The sequence below is a fragment of the Miniopterus schreibersii genome (assembly GCF_964146895.1).
Source record: "Miniopterus schreibersii genome assembly, chromosome: 3".
Classification (NCBI taxonomy): Eukaryota; Metazoa; Chordata; class Mammalia; order Chiroptera; family Miniopteridae; genus Miniopterus; species Miniopterus schreibersii.
In genome coordinates, this window is record NC_138103.1 from 41,558,208 (window position 1) to 41,571,658 (window position 13,451).

The window sequence follows — 13,451 nt, forward strand, 5'->3', positions numbered from 1 at the left end:
GCAGTAACTACCCAGTTCCCTTTTACAGAAACTGACCTTAACCACCCATGAAACAAGTGTAATGAAGCTCATGAAATTTACTAGATGCCATTTGCTTCCTTGTATCCAATATGCAAGTACTAACTAAGAGGGGATCGTCTGTTAAGTGATATGTCACATGTTAAAGAGTTATGCTCATTAATGTTCATTAAGTTGTTAGGAAGTATACAAATGCATGTGTATAATCCCAACACTTACAGTGCACCATGGGCCCAAATAATAAATGAACATATGGAAAGAAATGACATAACTAGTTTAGACCTAAAGTTCTGCAACATCAGTTCACAGGCAATGCTGTACTCTGAAAATTTCTTCATTAATTTTTTGGTGAACTTGGAATGAAAAAAATTACTGAAAGCATCGGTGCCTCTTGTTTTTATATGTTTTCATAGAACCACCTCACTTTCCATATAATTGGAAACAGAATTAGAAACGAGACACTATAAACTCGAATAGTAAACCAGGCTGGGTCAAATGATTGTGACTATAGTATTTCACATTGAGGGAACATGTTAGTGAATAGGGTATAGAATAATTGAAAGTTTTTTTCCAACCAGGCAAACTTTGGAAATCAAAATTATCAACATGTATCAGGTGATAATCAGTCATTTTACCCAAAGAGAAGGAGAGAAGTGAATCTTTAGAAAAGTCAATTGACCAAACCAGTATGTGCAGAAATTAACTTTTTTATTATATATCATATAATGTAGTAGTAAAGTTTGTTTGAAGAGCATGAATAAAAAGTTAGTGAAATTACAGGAGGAACAATCTATATAGCAATAATAGGTGCATTCCCTGTGCATCTGAAAGAAAAAAAAAAAAGAGTTTTCACTCATTTTGGCCTAAAACTTAGTGTTCAGGTTCCCAGGATTCTGACATCAGAACCCGGATAACGCTGATTAGAACCATAGGGGCTTTACAATAAAAGCTAAAATATTGACCATATGATGGCAAAAAGTCTTATTTTGTGGTTAACTGATTCTCTTCTAGCTACTCTCTGATGAAGTTGGTGGTGCTGTAGAGGAGGACCGCCGCCTCCTGGACGAGGACCGGGACCGCTCAGCATTGTAGGTGACATGCTTGTCATAGTTCTCCATCTGAGTCTCAATGAAATCTCTCTGCTGCTGCCTGATGGTCTGGCTGATGAGCCCAGGGAGGGCGTGGATGCTCCCAATCAAAGTCTCTAATTTCGTTTCCAGGGTAACAATCCTCTTCTCAAAGTCTTCACTCCTTTCATTTAAGTCGGAAATCATGTCATACATGATATTCTGGGTCTGGAAAACAGGATTGAGAGGAATAGAGAAACAAAGAATTAAGGTTTAATTATACTGGCCCTGGAAGTAAACTGTCACCTCTCAGAGCTTGAGGGCTGGTCTCCTTTTGGTGACATCCAGTGCAACCGAGGGGCGGGGAGGGGGCATCAGGTAACTGAACACTTTATCTTGCAAAGAAAATTCAGTGTGTGTGTTCAATGCCAGGACTCACAGTTGTTAGATCTTAGGCATTAATTAGATCCAGTTGCAGAAAGGACTGAGCAGGTACTGTAGGTGGTATGCCCAATGATTTCTGGTTGTGTACAGATAAACAAGTTTTGATTTAATATTGCTATTGATGTATATATTTTAATGATTGTTACAAATGTTATCATATTGAATTCATTTTGTAACATGTAATACTAATTAGGACAAGGCTAGTTTTTAAAAACAGGATTTAAAGAAAAAATAATATGGATGGTATTGAGATGTAGCAGAAATTCTAAGGGTGGAAATATGAAGTTTAGAACAAACTGATTTGATTATGTCATTTAGAAACTAAAAGCTGTGAAAAACTTCTGAATATCTTTTGCTGTCCCAAGTTCCAAATTATGGCTCTCCATGGGTCAAAGAGCATTTTTACAGATAATCATTAAGAGAATAAAAGTTCGCGATACTCAAGTTACCAGGCTCCCTTGTTGGCTATGGTTTAACCAGATGCTAAGTGGTTTGAAATAGGAAGATATTTTTGGTGTCCTAGTGAATTTTGAAATTGATTGTCTTGATCAGAAGGTGTTCATAACTCTGACTCCCAATTATATTTCCAGAAGTATCCCAGAGGCAAGAAAAGAGGACCTCGAGTGGCATGGAGGTAGAGAGGGAAGAGGGTGGCCAAGAAGGGAAGAAGGGGGTTGTGAACCGTAGGTCCGCGCAGCCTTCCCAAGTCTCAGCACCCTTTCTCAGCCTTCCTTCCTTTACCTCGTTTCCCTTGGCAATATGTGCTCTTCTCCTGCTTAACCATCTCCTGTGTAAAATTCTCCTAATGATGATAAATGAACTGATTATACAAGGAAGTTACTATTCAGAACACAGGCAGCTAGTCTGAGTTTGGCCATGGAGACAAAACACATTAACTGTATTTTTACTATGTAGTCTTGAGACTCTGAGCAATATCCACTCATTCAGAAAATATTGAACCCTTGTGGTATGGACAGTGCTGCAGTCATAATAATCATGGCACTAAAGAATTAATGACAAACAGTATCTTGCCTCATAGATATACTCTTAAAGTATATAAAGTAAAATTATATAGCTATTATATATAATAAATATGTTATATATAGTAAAATTATATATATGTTATTTCCAAGTGGTCTGTTATATTTTTCATAAAAATACCTAAGTTCTTTTATCATTTGACAAAGGAGTGATGAAAGAGCCTGCCCCATCTTTGTTCATGATGTGTCCAAGCAAGAGTCATGTGTAAATGTCACTCAAGGTTGTCTTTGAGCCTCATGTGTGTGCTTTCCAGCTTAAATGCGTGTCATATACTCTCCCTGAGGTAAGTAATTAAATACTTCACTTCTGTTTATGAGCTATCAAATATTCATCTTCAACATTTACATGGTATGTGTTATTGCTATATACATTAAAGTGAATATAATTTAGATGTTATTTCATGAGACTAGAAATAGTATGTGTGGATTTTATAGATTATACTTGAGACTTTACAAATGACATAGCTGATTTATCAAACAACTGAAAGTACAGGTCCAATCTAGAGTTTCCTCTTTTGAGGCATTTGTGCTAAAAGCCTGAGCCCTTAACATAAATACAATTCTAATCCCATCTTTAGAATTAGTTCAAGAAAATGCAGTGTTGTGATTGTTGACAAATACTCATATATAGAAAGTGTTCACTTGGGCGAACCACCAAAAATCAACCAGATACAGCTTATAAATGTGACAGAAGAATTTGGGGACTATTAATGTACTTTACAAAAGAGGTATAATTTTTTAAAAATATATCTTTATTGATTTCAGAGAGAGGAAAGGAGAAGGAGAGAGAGACAGAAACATCAATGATGAGAGAGTGACTGATCAGCTGCCTCCTGCATGCCCCCAACTGGGGAATCGAGCCTGCAACCCGGGCATGTGCCCTGACTGGGAATCGAACCCCGATCGCCCGGATCCCAGGTCGACACTCAACCGCTGAGCCACGCCCGACTGGGCAAGGTATAAAAAAAATGATTACTTTTTTTTGAAAGACAATTTTTATTTTAAGGTGTACTTTCTGATATATATATATGTAAATCTGATATATATATATATACGTATATGTGTGTATTTATATGTATATATAAATTCAGCTTTACAGTGTTCTGAGTTTGCTTAAAATACATTAAAATTTTTTAATTGTTGAGTCCCATTTAGCCTCATAGTCAAACATAGGCTGTAGTTCTGTCCTTACAGGGATGAGACTGAACTACAAATAAGAATCTCAAAGGTACTGCCTCATATCCCACTTATGTTTCTTACTGTACATCCAAATCCCCGCAAGTAGAAAAGCTTTTAGGATGAGGTAGAATAATGTACACAGGCAGGAGAAGGACATATTAAGTAAGAGTTTTTAAAAAAAATTCTTCTAATTGGGACCATCATTTTGGGGTACTTGGTTGGCTGATTTGTTAAATAAATTTGGGGTGGCTCCTCCATCAGCACTGTCAGTTATGGTGCCGTGGTTAATTCCAACAGAGGCAATCACAAGGGTGAGAGCCCAAGCTTACCTTTGCCAGGTCCACCAAGGTATTCGCTTGGTCATTCAGTTTCCTCTGCTCCATTTTTACGCTCCTTAATCTAAAAGACAGAATCTGAAGTCAGAAAGGTTTCTTTCTTTCTACGGCTATCACACGCCTTCCAAAGAGCATGCACAAAATTGACAACAGCAATAACTGCATGGGTAATGCCTTGACTACTTGGGGTAAAGTCCAAACTGGTTATGTATCTGCTACAATGAGAAGCATGCTTCCCCAACACCGCAAAAAGGAAAGGAGAGAGTCAGAGATGAGGTGTCCATAGGACAACTATTCACCAGGTAGTTAAAGTTGAATTAAGAAAGTCTCATAAGGATTGAACCATATGAGAAAAGCCAAAACATTCCTTAAAGCCCCAGTATCACGACAAATAGACATAGGAAGAAATATGCAAAGCAACTGGAATTGCATCAATGTTGGAGCAGTGAGCACCTTCCTATGCCTACGTGACTAGATACAGGTGTTAGCCCTGTTTAGTCTGAAATGGATTGGGTTAGGTATTTGAACCTGATGAAACACAGTGATAAGTGAGATTCTTATTAGCAAAAATACAACTTTTATTCAACCAGCAGCAAGATAACTCAAAACACATAATTCTCTTATTCTTCACTTGACTTTTATCTTAAACTGCCATTGACTTTGAAGAGAAGCCAGACCATTTCTTTGGGAGAATTTTCCTTCCTTTTTATTGTGCATAAGTCAGAGGACAATTAAAGTGTCTGACAGATGGGATCGTTCCTTGTAAAGTTACTTTTAGATACTTTTAAATACCATTGCATATATCTGATTGACAGTCAAAAAAATATCGTTTAAATAAAATCTTCCTGAATGAGAACTCTTAACTATTCCTTAATTTATTTACCGTAATATTTTAACAAATACTTAATTTAATGCTTAATGTGGTACCAAGAAATTAAGATTTTCCAATAAAAAAAGTGCTTTATTTTTCTTTAAGCCAACAATTCAAAGCCTTGCTCCAAAAGAGAAGCAGGTCTCTCTGAGCCACCTAATGGAAAAATATCTATGCTAACCTTATTACCTTGATGATGAATCATTTTACAAAGTGTGGTGGCAATGCTGGAGAGAATACTTTTTATTATTTCCCGATTTAAATGAAAGGTAATTACATAGAAGGAAAAAAATTCACAGGGCAAGATTTTACTGCCAGGGAGATTTTCGTAACAAATGTTCACGATGCTCAGTGATTCTGTTCTGAAACTAGGATATCCAATATGTCACCAAATCTGCTCTACAGTGAAGACATATTTTCTTCTGCCAGTAAGAGTTTAAATGACAGCTGCCTACATCATGCTCTTTAACAATCTAAAACTGTTTAAGGTTATAACTTGTCATTGAGACTATATGTTTATTAGAACAGCTCCTTTCCATGCTATTATAGAGATGGAATATGTTCTAGTCTAAAAGAGATTTGCAAACACAGATTTAAATTTAATGTTTTTGAGAAATGTTTCCCTAAGTACTTACAAGGGTTATAAGTCTTGATATATGGCTTCTAAAAACAAGCCCAAAACAAGAACCACCCCCCCAAAAAAACAAAACACAAATGCACACACACAAACTTTAAATATGTGTGAGTCACTCGTTACAGAGAAATGTACCAGAGAGAACAATGTCAGGCATGGGCTCCACCCTCTTCCTGGCCCTAATTTGATAATTTCCTCATGTATGACGTGAAGTGGGTTAGGTTAGGACAGTTTTTGAGGTGCTGGATTTATGCCAGGAGGTGTTCTAGATGACTGATACCCAAACAAGACATTAAACAATACTAAAACAGATGAAAAGTAATTCCCTTTAATTATCTTCTCATTCCTGGTCATTCTAAGAAAAAAGTCTTAGCAGATAAAAGCACTTTTTATTATATCTTCTCCTTTTTAAAAAAGGAGAGCAAGCTTTCAGCTCAGAGCTTTCTATAGATAACCTGTGACTAGAATTCAATACCAGTGTTTCAACTGTCAATTGGTATTACTTTTACCTCTCTTTGCTGGGAATGATATATTTTTTTATCCATGTATGATAGCAATTTATATCAAGCTTTCTTTTCACATTTAAGTAAGTAATAGTGTAGTCGGCACATGAATACCTGAAGCTTGGGGTCATCAGACCAGAGGCCTCCAGCAACTTATAAGTGCAGAGAAAGTCCTGGACTCAGCAAGTCGGATGGAAGGGCTGGAGCTGGTCCCCTGGCTGAGGTGAGTCCATCATATTCCAATCAATGGAGCCTAATTTTCTTCCCCTGGGTTACTATGTTATGTTTCTGACAGTAGAATTTTGCCCATTTTATTTTCTACTAATCTGGAAAGCTGACCTAGAGGAGCCCTATTGGATTGGCATCCCTTTAGCTCCCTGAATTTAAACCATCTCGCCTTGTTGCCTTTTAGACTGCCTGTGATGTAGGAGAACTAGTAGAAAAAGCCTACTTAAGCTGCAGCTGCCAGAATAAAAGGTACCACGCAGATGTGTATTTTACTTTTTTCTCCCCCCAAAAGAATAAGAAACATATGTTGATTTCTTCCTTGTGAACTTCACTTATCACAGGAAAATATCATGATTTTTGGATCACATTTCCATAGCAGCAATCAGACTACTAAAATTCACAAATAAAGGATCCACTTGGGTGCATGCAGCCAGTAGAAAATTCTGCAAATGTTGAAAGGAGCGGCTCACACAACTTACTTCCGAGCTCTATTTTCATTTTGTTGAAATAAAAAGACAAAACAAAAGAAAAGAAACTGTAAAATATTCTGGAACAAAATAACACAGTGTGGTGTTCAGTGGTGCACAGGGGGCTCGATTCATTGGCTGGAGATCCTGTTAAGATTCTGCAGGATTTTGGCATATTGATCAAAGAGAAACACTGTTCAATAGATTATCACCCCTCTTCATTGCTACTATTCTTCCCCCACCTGAAAGCCCACGGTTTCCTCCAGAACTAGAGTTCAGAAGGAAGAACTTACATGATTGTCATCTTGGCCTCTCTGAGACAGGATAGGAAACATTTTTGCCTAATGTGATGTGATCTGGGTAAAAGGCCAATATTCTGAACAGTAGGATTATAATGGTTTGTGGGGCTTTTTGAAGGTGTACGTCCTTTCTGAGTTGGGGCTGTTTAGAAGCCTGGCATTCTGAAAGGTAGGTAATGCAACACTCTGTTACAGGAATTATGTTTACTGAATCTCTTGGCTCTCAGACAAGTTATGCTGACTGATGGGTCTAGAGTTAAAATAGAAGAACGATAAACGTTAAAGTTAAAGCTGCTACCAGAAAAAGGGTGAAAGGCTGTAGAAGCAGAGCGCTTCGTGGCACCGAGTGACCACAAAGACCCGCACGTTCCTGAGAAGTGGATGCAGCCCGCTGGGGAAAAAGGCTGCGACGCTGGGCAAAGAGAAGACCTGACAGAGGGGGCTGGCAGAAGGGGACAGGGAGCTACTGAAAAAGCTCCCAGGGCAAATCGGAATAGGAGAGGCCAGGAGAGCGCTAGCAAATGAATTTGTCGATTTTCCCTCAACTCGCACAATCTGCCTTCACCCGGCGCTGACACGCGAGGCTGACAGTCTCACTGGGTGGAACAGGGCAACGAAGACCTTGCCCTTGGGAATCGAGCCCTGTGTGCTTTCCCTTAGGACGTGGCTAACTTAAAACGAAAGATAGTTACGCATGATTAGAATAAACTAGCCAAACCCAGCCCATAGAAATTCTCAGATGTACTTTCCCACAAAGTATAAGGTCCCTCCCACCTCAAAGGAAACCTAATAACCCCAAGACTAATTTATAAAACAATTCAGAACATTTTTGAGTTGCTTGAATACGCTGCTGCAGAAGAAACAATGAGAAATGCCCGAAAGAAGCAGAGGAATCACACGTGGTTTCCTGTTACTCTATCCAAAGGAAGCATGCGGAAGGAGCCCCAGCCCTTAGGATCGGGTCAGTACGCTGACAGCTTAGGGGCAGCTTTTAAACTTAGGAAAAGAAATCTTTTGGTGAACTAACATTTTATTAGGAAAATTTTCAAACCTATAGCAAAGTTGAAAAGACTGTACAGTGAACACCCCTAAATTGTCCCCCAAGTTTTTGACTGTGAATGTATTCAGAACTTAAGAGCTCTGTGACAATATATAAATACCCACCATTTACATGTGGCTACAGAATTATATTACAAAAAACTGAAAGCATTTTTAAAAAGTTTTTCGTGATACAAAAATTTATCCAAAGCATCAAAGGCAAATTACATTTAATTATATATTTAATAGGTTACATCGATAGAAAGGGACACAAGTACTATCCTGGAGGAGACGGGATGTGTGGCTGCTGGACACGGAGACGGACTGACCTCTCCCACTCCCACATCGTCTCACACCCACACAGGTGAGTTTTCTCTTTAATGTATTTAATATATTTTAACATAGATTAGTCTTGGAACATTAAAAGTGCAGATAATGATTTCTCCACAGCATACTATGAGTACCTCTGTGTGAAAGTTGGGGTTACTGTGTTTAGGGGGGTAGGAGAGCTGTGCCAGGTGACCCTTGGGGAGCAGGCTTATCTTCAGCTGGGCTGACAGGCCTGATAAGAGCAGAAGTGATGGTTCAGCATCACTCAGGGGTCTCACTCTCTTAGCTCTAAGTGTCAGGGAATCGAGATGTCTAGGCAAGTGCTCCTAGGTGGTGGGACTCAGTCACAAAGGTAGCTGTGAGCCCCAGATAGCAACTCTCTCTTGTGAGCCACATCAAATACAACGTTACTCTCTGTGCTCTTCGCTTTTACTCTTTCCCAGACTTTAAAGGAATATTATCTTAAAATCCTAGACTTACGAAATCCTAGCCTTATGGGGTAAGCAGCATAGCTGTGCATCTAGTCGAGTTACAGAGCTAAAGGAGAAATTATGTCACTTTGGTGTTGGTGGCAGCAAGGAAATGAGTGTGAGTGACTGGCACTGTTGGTCAGCTACTCCACCACGTGTGCAGTCTCCCTCTAGTTTAAATCTCAGTACGTGACATTTCTGTTCATTAAAAAGCTGCAATTTCTACATAGTACATATACGGCCACAATTATAGACATATTCCACATTTTCAATGATACTTAGTTAAAGAGGAAAGTTGGCTGTACAGGTAAAAGGGTAATATGAATGCTTAGTGATTCCCCACAGAATGTTAGTGTAATATATGACCCACAAATTACCTAAATATATAAAATAAAAACTTGAGCCTCTGAGACTTTTTAGCTGCTATGTTAGCACCGTGAAGACCCAGTTCACTGTACAGCCAAGACCTGGTATTTCCCCACCTTTCCACAAGTACCCCGGGAGGCTGCATGAGGAAAGCCACTTTCCTGACCCACAAATGTGACCATGTCTGCTCCTCCCCATTTGGAAATGGCATGAGAGCAAGTCTTCATGGCATAATGGACACCCACGGGAATGTACTTGCGATGAGGATGCTGCCAGCCCGGGGGAGAAAGAACTGGTGCTTTCAGATTCACTGAAACCCACTAGATGTGTGTGTGATAGTTATATGGTATAGCAATGAAATGTCATGAAAGACGAACTCTGGTGGCCTGGATACAGTCAGAGTAATGAGTACAGGGCCTATAGGAACTAGAAAATCTATAATGAACAAGTAGCATATAGGAAATCCCCTAAGTCCTGATTAAAAATTCATTTAAAAATTCAAGTATTAAATCAATTGTAGTACTACCTTCATATAAAGATGCTAGGCAGTATATTAAAAAAATCCAAATAGATTATCAAATGTTAAATTCTTTTCAAGATTTTGCAGTAGTTACAAACTGAACATCTTAGAGCAAACTATATGAATAAATAAGTTAAATCAAGCAATACAATTTTAACTGAAATTACTGCTTCTAAAGAAACTGAGAAGACATTAAATTACTACATATATTAAATGACTATTCTCCCAATAATAAATGATTTTTAATCATACAAGAACTGACAACTTTCCTGAGGATTTCATTTACGAAATTATTAAATTGCCAAATACCGTCTTCTGGGAATAAGCCTGACGGCATTTTCTTTTTTCCTCCCTTATGAGAAAATAGCCAAGTGCTAGAATTAAAACCTAGAGACACAAGAGCAGGATGGAAATGAAAAACGGTACTTACTGATGAATAGCTTGCAAGAATTTTCGTTGATGTTTTCTTACTTTTGCATGATCTATCTTTTTTACTAGCTTTGTATTTTTGTAAATTAGCCATGTTTCCCTGAGTACATTGGCAGCTGCGTTTTTCACCTGTTGAGAAAACAAACAGAAAAGCAGTTGATGAATTCCAAAGCAGAATCCTTTGCAACTTTGCTGGTGGGCACATTCTTCATCCCCATGATCATGACAAGCTCTAGCTCTGTTTAGTAACTAACGTCTCAAAAAAACTATTTTGCATGAATCTAAGAGCTTTAAAAAGTACCTGTACCTGTGTGGGAACAGCATTTAAATTGAAATATTAGGGAGCTACTGATCTCTTCCTGGGCTAAACTCTCTTAGAGACTTTATTTTCATTCAACCACTTTTTTTTTTTTTTTTTAATGAAGAGGTGCTTATTTCTCCACCTTGTACTGCAATTGTGCTCTCTGCATTCTTCATTTCCCTGGAAAAGGCAGCATGCCAGAGGCCAAGGTTAATCTTGTCCTTTGTGAACTCACTGCCATTTCTGGCTGCACACTACAGAAGAACTGCATTGTTTCCACTGCTGAATGTACAGGGGACCCAGTCCTCTAGCCTCCCAGAGTCTCTTAGCAGACTGCATGCTTGTTAGCACATTTAATTAATTGACAGAGTGTCTATGTTATGATTTTGTTGGTAATTTAAACATACTGCATTTCAAATGAATAGGACAAACCTGAGAATGAAAGCATTACAGTAACACTGCCAAGACCTCCTGCAGCTGATGGAAGGCGTGACTACTTCCTAGAGATATTCAGTCACTTGCTTTCTTGATTAGCGTCTTAAAAAAAAACACCCTGGAACCTGATAAAGGTGCCAGCCAAGGACAGATTTGTTCTCTTCCTTGCTCACGCTACAGGACCTGAAGATGCAGGGCTTTCACCTCTGTTTCTTGTTGTTAATTACATATTCTAAGAAGCTGTTCCACTTAATTCATTTGAGTGATGCATAAAGATGTTTCACATGGACAGCTGCAGTCAATGTGGCGGGGAAGACAACAATGAATGAGCTGGGCTGGAGTAAGTTCTTGACTTTGTACTCACCAAGTGCTGTCAAGGAGACTAGCTAACTTTGTAGGACTTTAATTTCCTCTTCATTATGTGAGGTTAGAGAAAATTATTATTAAAGTCCTCTTAAGCTCTCAGATTTACAATAAGGAAGAACCTTAGAATTACACTAAAATTATGGGCCAACGTATATATGTATATTTTTCACATTAGCAAAGAAAACATCCTTTTTCATAGCGCTGAAAAGTTTTATTTTTGAGTAAAACTGTTTCACTAGGACCCATTTTAAGAAAATGACTGGTTTCCTATAACTGCTTTTAGGAGTGACTTTGGTCCCATCCTCGGAACCTTCATTAGCCTCTGCATGGACAGCATTCCAAACCCACAGAGAAAAGACCGGAGTGTTCAGGTGCTCAGCACCAGCGGTGTGAATGAGGAACGTCATCCACAGTGAAGTTCAAAGGTGTTCCAGGTAATCCCTGGCTCTTCATTCTCATGGAAACGTATTTCCCTCCCTCACAGATGCAGGAGTCACCTTTCAGAAGGCTTTTCCATCAGACCCTTTTACGCCCTTTTCAAAGGTAAGGAACTGGGCATAGCATACATTGTCGAGGGTTGAGGATTTGGCTTTTAGGAAGACAGTGGGAGTGACTGGCCAGCACTGCCTGGGGCTGGGATAGGCCCTTGCCTGTGTGGAAGGCGAGGGGCCAGCTAAGGGAGGTCTCAATTCTCCATTAGCTGTCTCCACCAGCTGTTGCTGCCTGGAAGACCAGTAAGGACCCTGGTGGATCGCCCCTCGATGATTTAATCAGTCTGGGATGGAGGAGGAACCTAGAACCCAGGCTGATGGGGAAGCTAGGAAATGGGGTGAAAACTGATGAACGGGAACACAGCAGCTGGACATAGCAATGTTTGGAATAGAACACAGCAACTGATTTTAGTTTGGATTCCCTACAGGGGCAAAAGTAGTTTTACAGTTGTGAGTACGTGAAACAGTTTATTCTGGTATTATTATCTATTATTATATTATTTTTCCATGAAGAACAACTATAAACCTACTTTTGCACCACCCAGTACAAATAGCAAATGCCAAATTACTAAAGTTGTAAACTTTTACAAAGGTGAGTCAATGCTTGTCCTTCATGTATTTTCAGTGATTCCCTTGCGGATGGTGGGGGGACAGCTGAAGGGGAATAGAGAACCTCAATTTCAGAGTTCAGGGGGCAGGTGATGCCAGAGGCCTTATGTTATAGTATTTGTATTTACTAGTGTTAGCTGACACTGACGCCGACTCCTCATTTGAAAGTCAAGTATTCATATGTATGCATTTATGTTGAAACATTCCCTTTTCCAATTCCCTAATAGGTTTTAAAACATAGGAATTAAACTCTTAAAGCTTCAAATTTAACTTCCACTTTTCAAAATAGGAGCCACAAAACAATACATCCAAGAATAGAAAAACTTATCTTCTGCCTAATGCTCAGGTGTGTTTCCAGTCCCTCCTGGGTTGAAAGGGAACAGCTGACAGGCAGAGAAGACTTCAGTGTTTTACAGGTTTGAACTGTGGGGAGTTGTTACATGAAAGTGATCTGCAAACTTACAGGAAAAGCTGGGAGAGAAGCAGGTCTATGCATTTCTGATCATGAGCAAGAAAGAGAAGTGAATCTGGAAGGAAAGTGTCCTTTGTTTGCACATTAAGAACACTACAGTCAGGTCAGTCATTTAACAATACAACCCTGGAGCCTCTACTCCCTTCCCCAGGATGTTCACAAATTCTTAGAGGGCAGGGGCCATGTCAGAAATCTGTCTCCCTAGCTCAGTGCTTTGGGCCTAGCTGACATGAAATAAATGTCTCCAGGGTTAAATTTGGCACAAGGGTACATATAATTTGCATCATCAACACTTTTAATCATGAACCACAAATGCATATTTATCAGCTAAAGGATCCTCTAATAAGAAGATTGTACAGGTTAGAGAAGAGATCTAGGATCTAAATGGGTCACTGCATTTCCATTCATTAATTCAATATATTTATTGAGTCTCCACTATGTGCTAGATACCATGATGGTTTGTACAAGGGATTCACAGATATACCTCAAAAATTTAGTAGCTGTAATGATTCTAGTGCCAGTTAATGGGCAACACAACT

At 39.0% G+C, this 13,451-nt stretch overlaps 1 protein-coding gene across 1 annotated transcript in view; it reads right to left on the reverse strand.

Annotated features, from left to right (window-relative positions):
• Nucleotides 1-705: 705 nt before the first annotated feature.
• Nucleotides 706-13,451, reverse strand: part of KCNN2 (potassium calcium-activated channel subfamily N member 2) — a 316,290-nt gene continuing 303,544 nt past the window's right edge. The window contains exons 10-12 of the mRNA XM_081133858.1: nt 10,240-10,367; nt 4,078-4,147; nt 706-1,313 (exon numbers count right to left, since the gene is read on the reverse strand). Of these exons, the coding sequence (XP_080989984.1) occupies nt 1,026-1,313; nt 4,078-4,147; nt 10,240-10,367 (486 nt within the window). The 3' untranslated portion in view covers nt 706-1,025. The remainder of the gene's footprint in view (nt 1,314-4,077; nt 4,148-10,239; nt 10,368-13,451) is intronic.